This window comes from Ostrinia nubilalis, chromosome 3, assembly GCF_963855985.1.
Source record: "Ostrinia nubilalis chromosome 3, ilOstNubi1.1, whole genome shotgun sequence".
NCBI classification, from domain to species: domain Eukaryota; kingdom Metazoa; phylum Arthropoda; class Insecta; order Lepidoptera; family Crambidae; genus Ostrinia; species Ostrinia nubilalis.
This window is the reverse complement of record NC_087090.1, coordinates 12,052,600-12,060,132: the sequence shown is the minus strand read 5'-3', so window position 1 is coordinate 12,060,132 and position 7,533 is coordinate 12,052,600. Positions and strand designations below refer to the sequence as shown.

General features: G+C 39.1%; 1 protein-coding gene across 1 annotated transcript; it reads right to left on the bottom strand.

The window, feature by feature from the left end:
• Positions 1-729: 729 nt before the first annotated feature.
• On the bottom strand, positions 730-3,021 carry LOC135088344 (meiotic recombination protein SPO11). The gene is made up of 8 exons (XM_063983193.1): positions 2,889-3,021; positions 2,636-2,813; positions 2,410-2,553; positions 2,104-2,297; positions 1,660-1,805; positions 1,400-1,537; positions 980-1,151; positions 730-869 (listed from the first exon to the last, which is right to left on the bottom strand). The coding sequence occupies exons 1-8, from the start codon at positions 2,983-2,985 to the stop codon at positions 730-732; spliced, it is 1,209 nt and encodes a 402-aa protein (XP_063839263.1). The 5' UTR covers positions 2,986-3,021.
• Positions 3,022-7,533: the final 4,512 nt, after the last annotated feature.

Below are 7,533 nucleotides of genomic sequence, written 5' to 3'. Positions count from 1 at the left end.
TTCAATGGCTCCTTGCCTTGTAGAATCTGAATTAGTTTGGGAGCTGGTGCTGTACTCTCCACTGACGAGTTTGCTTTTCTTGAGTCTACCCAGTGCTAGGTCCAGCGAACGGACAGCGTCGTTCACGTACAAAGACTTGCGCTTCACCGCCTCACTTTTGAGCCTCGACGCAGCCGAGGGTCCGCTATTACAAGACTTAGCTTTGTTCACAAACTTCTTGTCGTTATTGGGATCGTCATTATTTTCCATTTCGTTATTTCAACTGGGTAATTTAGATAAATATTTTCATTCTCAGCCACTCATCGCATTTTGACAAATAATGACATTACTGACCAAAAATCAAAGAGCAACGACTTTGTAGACCAACACGAATGACTGCAAGTTTTAAATACTTTAGTTCAAAATGCGCACCGATAGATGGCGCTGCTAATTATATATCTGCAGACCGAGCGACCCCTAGACAGGTGACGGTGAAACGTCTACCCCTCGTGTGAGTCAAAGCATCCGCCAAGCGTAAAATAAAATAACTAGCACAAAAGCGTGCGCCATTTTATTTCATCGTTCTACCACTAGAGGGCATAGCAAGTTTGAAAATGTAAGAATGGTTTGATTTAGGTAGTTGTTACCCCGACTGCGCCAGAAAAAGTGTTGAAAAGGGTTATTTATTGTATTCAATAAGATATAGTAGGCATGTGTTAAATCATAAAATAATTCAATTTATTAATTACTTTATCCAAGATAATCACCCTGTATGATTTTAGAAGGTAAGTACGCATCACATAGAGCTGCCGCGGTGGGCGCCAATGCTTCAATCTCGGCCTTCACGCCACTGGCCAGCATGGCAGAGAATTCTTGTTTTATTCGGGAACCTAAGAAATTTTCGGGAAAACACATTTAATTTTACTCCAAAACAATATCAGAGGGTTTTGATAAAAAGCTATCGCAAAAGAAAAGAACCTATCCAAAAATTTGTATTTACCTAGAGCATTATCCAAGTATGGCCTTTTCAGCAGGGAGTTCAATTTTCGCCTGTCAAGATCGGTCAATGGCAGGCGAGCCTCAGCTGGTGCCAGGGTCATGATGTCATGGTGTCGTCCACCCAATAAAGCCAGGCTAGCACATGCGAGGGATGATGACAAGTGGGATTGTGCCTATGGGTTAAAAAACCATCAATTAGTTTTAGGTTTACCAGTCGAGAAAATTATTTATTTATTTATTTCTCACACAAAAATACAGGATACAATACATTAAAGAAAACTCATTAATGAGTGTGTGAGACCGGAGCCTGAGCTAGGTAAATGAATACCTGTGTTACAGGTCACCAGGCCAATATGTTAAAGAATAAAATGTACCCAAGGATTATGAAGGAAGGAGAAGAAGGAGGAGATTTTAACCTTACCAAAGAGCCGTATTTGTAAGTGAGGAATATCTCGAAGCCGTGAGGATCAGCGTCAACTAGAGCCAAAGCACGGAGCTTTAGCTCTGAGCAGAGTCGGCACAGCAGCTGTCTTGTGCATACGTCTGGGTAGCCTTTACCCTGAATAAAGTTTAATAAGTATAAATAAGTCTTTGATACTGAGGGAGCTATTATTAGGATCAATCATTCAACTTGGTTCACAACTTCAATTCGGTTTTTGTGTTTCATAATGTTGGACTTACCGTCAAAATAATAACTGGTCCCAATCTAATCAAAGCACCTTCGTCCAAAAGCTTTTGGAATATCGCATCTTTCTCTACCACGAGGATGTATTTGGCTGTTGACTTCAAATCTTTGAGACCTTCTATGTCTTGCGGTATGAGGACTCCTACGAATCACATCACTTAATTAGAATAGTTAATTTCATTCGTTCTTTTATGTTGGAGATTTCAATGAATTTTTGTATCGCTAAAGGACTCTGCCGACTATAATACACTGTGTTAGGTAGGTCTATATCATAACCATACTTGGAACATATCAGGTGAGTAGTTAATTAATAAGAACGTTAGTTGGTGGCTAATAAGTACGATTAGGGTAATGGTATGAATTCGATCTAGTTGACATCGCCCTTTCATCATTATGATGACTAGAATGTTAAGCATAGTCTGTGTTTAAAGTTATCTTACCCCCAGCAGCCATACAATCCACGACAGATCCATCACGATGGTGCATCGTCAGCGGGCCAGCCACTAGCCCCTTGGAGGTGGCTACTATACCCAAACTCCACGGAGGAGTCTCCAACAGACAACAAACGTCGCGGACTGCCACATCCAGGTTCGATTGGTTACGGAGTCGAGACACATTTTGATAGAACAGCTCTCTGAAAGAAATAAAACATAGGTGACCTATGTCTGACTGGTAAGAAATTAAAAACAATTGAGTGCACCTTACTGATTGGTATTACGTTAAATACCAACTATTTAAAGGCCTACCTTCTAGTTACCGTCAGATTTTTTAACATCAGTTCATGCACTTTCGTTAGTACGAATACAATAATATTAAATCTCGTTTTATCTTCCTTGCTTGAATAGCATACTGTAGTCTTTTTCGCGTCGTTATATGACTTCAATGTTACTCTGTAAGGACAAGTTTTTATTAGTTTTACACACAGTCATCTCACATTTAACTACAAAAAAGTAAGTAATTTCATTTAAATACCTATCCAAATCATAGATACAGTTGCTCCAAAGTCTTTGATTCCTTATAATCAGTTTAGGGTTTTCTCCAGCTTCAGCGCTTTGGTTAATTCCCAATAGAAGATCTTCTATCTTTTTTATTACTAATCTTCTATTATTATTTACTTCTTTTTGTACTGCTTTCTGGTCTCTATTTGTAGCTGAAAACCATGTTGTTGAAAATATTATTGTAATTTAAACTTATCATCCATTATCGCTCCAAAATGCATTATTACCGTTCAAAGATAACTTCAACAAGTCCTGAACTTCATTAAATTTAAGTTTTCGTTCTGGCAATACTATTTGTCCAGCATTGATATCACACGATTTCATGTGATTACTATAAAACAACTTATCAATAGCCTCCACAAGTTTGGGATCTTGTCGAAATGTTCGAAATTCATTTGATTGCAGATCTCTTGTTAATTTATAAAAATCTTTATTCAACAAATCCATATTGTTCCGTGTGTCTGTGAACCTTTGAAAATCAATTAACAATCGACCTGATGGGTTTATTAAAGACGCCACCGGTAAAAGTGGTGATGATCCCTACCTACCTAGTGGCGAGATGTTTATCGACCGCAAACAATAACAGCACAAAACGGAGCTCGTAAAAGGGCCACGAGACAATAGGGCAGCGAAGTGTTTTTATGGCAAAGTCGAGCGAACAAGCGAGCGGGACGAAATCATCGCCGGTGGCACATCCTAGCGCTCTGAAAAAATGACACAATAGATGTAATCGGGAGATAGTCGAGGCAGGCGTCTCGAGGAGCAGATGACACGGCGTGACGACCTCACAAAGGGCGTGAAATGACGTCATAATAGCCTCGAATTATCGCCCCCTCTTGTCTCAAGGCAAATATTTAACAACATCCCCATTTTTGTCCTCGTTCTTCGGCAGGAGACCATAAATTACGGACCACAGACAAATGATGCGGACCGTTACCGCAGCGCTTTGTTGCCAGTGACATATTGCAACGAGGTGATGTTTATGTCTTATTATGGACTTTGAGGTAACATAAATGGTTTTGCTTGGTATTCTTGGCGTGCCACTGAACTTTGAGATTATCTGAGAAATACGATTTACTTTATGATGTTGTAAATTAAATATTTGAACCTCTAAGGAACTAATAGATCTATTAGTTCCTTAGATGTTTAAATACTATAGCTGTTAGTAATCCTGGCCTAAACATTATTTTTAAATTTTAGTTAACAGTATACAATCATGTGGCCAATTCTGTAACCTGTTGAACAACCACTTGCGACTTTAATTACGCAACGGGACTTGAGGTGTGAGAAAACAACCCTTGCCACTTCCCATTGCAGTGCTCCCCGAGGCGCCGATAGCATCGCTGTCAACCCGCACATAGAGCTATACAAATTGTTCGATGGCTTCTCCAATTGATTGTTGCAATTATTGCGAACCCTTTCGCGAGCGTGACCGCGGGGAGGTGAGAACTCACTTATCTCCCGATCTGAGAATCTGGGCCTTTGACGACAGTGTGAAGGAACAATTCGTGAGGTCGCCGCGGGGTTGGCTTCGCCATTATTTTTTGTCGCCATTAAAGATGATATCTAGCTGATAAGGCTCACTGTTGTTATGATTTACTACGAGAGTAGTTAACGACTTTTTAGAAGCGAAGTTAAGGGTTGGGAATTTATTACAATATGGAGGTATATTGATTTGCTACGGATGGGAAGCCGTTGGCAGTCAGCTAAAAATGCTTGCGAAAATCAAAATGAAACTGCTATTAACTGAAGAAAATTATCAAAGTGGAAATTGAGTGGAAAAACTATAACTCTACGGTGGCACAGGTTTATAGGTAGGTAGCTATTGCACATTATTTTGTCCAGTAAAGAAACTAATAAAATCAAAAAAATATTGTTTTTCAAGTGTTGCTTCCCACAATATCTGCTCTCTCGTGCGGTCATCGGAGCGGCAAGGCAACGTTGTATTGTCGCGAGTGGCGCGAGCCGCGGGGCGCCGCCACAATGGACCACCATCCGACCCGCGATCGCCGATACCACCGCCTAATTGAACGCTCAAACGTTATTTTAATACTTTGTTATTGAATTCAGATTGGGCACCAGTGAGAGCCGATTTGCCGCGATGCTATCTTGGCCGCTATACAGTTACAAATGCATCGGACTTATGGAATGCTGGTAATTAGGTAAGTTGGAATATATTTGGTTATTCATTGCACATAATAATAATGTAATAAATACCTAAGTAGGTACATAACAACCACAACATTTTCAAGGAATAGATACTTAGCTGAAAAAACCTATATTACCAAAAATAAATCACATCTCTGGTAAACTAGTATAGGTAGGTAATTAGTCGCTACAAAAATCCTGTAAAGTATTCACAATCAATAAATTTGCAATTCTTACTTCAATTGCCAAATGAGTGAACTAAATCCAAGAACACACTCTAATTAGGGCAAGTGACCCGGTTGTGGCCACCGACCCCTTTGTGGCCATTTTGAACTTCAAATCGTTATAACTAAGGCAAAGACTAATATATTACTCTATGGTTTACGGGAATAAAAATATCTAATATTAGCAACACTGATAGCGTTAACAGCTTTGATGTGTCAAGCTTCACTTCAATCCAACAAGTCATTACTTTTTGAGAAGCGTTAATTGTTTTAAGTCTTAGCAAAAAGGCTAAGGCGAGCGGGTGAGTAAACAATCATTATTTTCTAAATCCTTCTTATTTTTTTAAATGTTTATGTTAATCCTTAATAAAGAATACACTGTCTAAGTGGTACTAATGATATTTTATCGCTATTTGTTTATTAAGTGGGTTTATGAGAGGTGGCCACTAATGGAGCCAGAATTAATGAATTTTCCCATCTTTGGCCACATGCCTGGCCAAAAGTGGTGCACGAAGAACCCCACTTTTGGCCATTTAGTTATTATCGTGATTTTTCAATTTAATTACTTAGCTATTTTGATATAAGTAATCGATTCATTTTCAGAGTTACGATAACCTATAATGCCTCCATCGAAACCAAATACTAAAAAAATCGGTGTTGTGAAAAGAATTGTTCCAGTACTAACCGCATAAACTTATACTATAGGTTAATGTTGATCTCCTTAATTGTAATTTCAATTCGAGCTGAGATATTATATTTAATACTAGCGGCCGCCCACGACTTCGTACGCGTGGATCCAGTTTTACCCCCTTCATCTATCTTACGCGGTTTAGATTTTTTCGAACAAATGCTTCTTCCCGCTAACTCCCGTTCCCGTGGGAATTTTGCAATATCCTGTTGTAACTAAGCTTTAAGTTTACTAAGATACCTGCATGCATTTCAAGCGTCTAACTTAAGCGGTTTAGATTTTTCATACAAAAGGATTTTCCCGCGAATTCCCGTACCCGTGGGAATTTCGGGAATTCCTTGTAACTAAGCTTTAAGTTTACTAAGGTACCTACATACCAAATTTCAAGCGTCTAACTTAAGCAGTTTAGATTTTTCATACAAAAGGATTTTCCCGCGAATTCCTGTTCCCGTGGAAATTTCGGGAATTCCTTGTTGTAACTAAGCTTTAAGTTTACTAAGGTACCTACATACCAAATTTGAAGCGTCTAACTTAAGCAGTTTAGTTTTTTCATACAAAAAGATTTTCCCGCTAACTCCCGTTCCCGTGGGAATTCCTAAGTATACTATAACCTGCCCAGGAGTATGAAAAATAATTGTACCAAGTTTCGTTAAAATCCGTCGGGTAGTTTTTGTTTTTGAATTTTGATGGCCAGAACTGGCACATGACTGTGGCCAGAAATGGGGTAAAGCTGGCCAAAAATGGCACAAATTCCCATTTCTTTTTCTTTTCTACAGGATTATTTTTCCATTGAATCATTATGAAAAAAAATGTATCCTTAGGCTAGATCTAAATATATTTAATCACTTTTTACAAGAAATAAGTCCGTGATAACAAAAACTGTAAAATGATATAGCCTCAAAGTCTAAAAAATTCTTAAAATGGCCAAAACCGGGTTACCTGCCCTACTCCATTCGCAGAAATGTATCCACTTGCAAATAACCAATCCTAACCATATCCTAAGTATCGGTGTTCCCCAAGAGCCCACATTCCCACATGCGCGTACGCAACAGTTTCTCACATTCAAGTGTCTTTGTGCGCGAACAAAGCGCACAATCGCTACATACCTTCGCATTGCAGTTTGATTGTGCCTGAAGTGGCCTACGAGGCTGATCGACCTCTTTGCTATTGTTTCTTGCGGGAAACAAAGATGCCAATGCGTCCCTTTCTTTGTATTCTAATTGAAATGTTTTCTTTGATACTAATGGGGCACCGGTTACTTACTATTAAAATAGCATCTTTACACGCAAAAGAAAGATCTTATAGAAAACTTTATCTCTACATTCAGAAAAGTGACGTGTTGAGTCAGTTGGTCACCTTTGTGTAGTTTTAACACGATCATCAAGTAATTCCTTTTTGATGATAAATACTAAATAAACCAATCTATCCAGACTTAAGCATGAGAGCAAATTGGAAGACCACTTCCCATCTCTGCAATTCATGTTGAAAACTTCGAGAGCAGAACAGAAATTCCCACCAACCAATCTCATTTAGGTTTTAAATTAATTTCAACGATCGTCAAACCAAAACTCATAACAGTAGCCCTCCGGACAGTAGAGTGGCGTCCCGTAGAGTCGCAATATTGCCGTCTCCTGTCTCGTTCCCACCCCGAGCCAGACATTTGCATAATAATGCCACTGTCACACACTAAACGATATAATTACAACGCACAGAATTAGATTTATAGCCGAAAAACAATAGCGCTCGAGTGTGCTCCACCCTTTATGTTGTTTTAGAGAATGGTGACGAATGCGCCGCTCATTTGGGGGGTAA

Bases quoted from the DNA above. Each gene is read 5' to 3' on its own strand.
- LOC135088344 (XM_063983193.1), bottom strand. From the start codon at position 2,985: ATGAAATCGTGTGATATCAATGCTGGACAAATAGTATTGCCAGAACGA. The intron at 2,554-2,635 runs GTATTTAAATGA...TTGTCCTTACAG, and splicing joins TGTATCTATGATTTGGATAG to AGTAACATTGAAGTCATATA. The intron at 1,538-1,659 runs GTAAGTCCAACA...AACTTTATTCAG, and splicing joins GACCAGTTATTATTTTGACG to GGTAAAGGCTACCCAGACGT.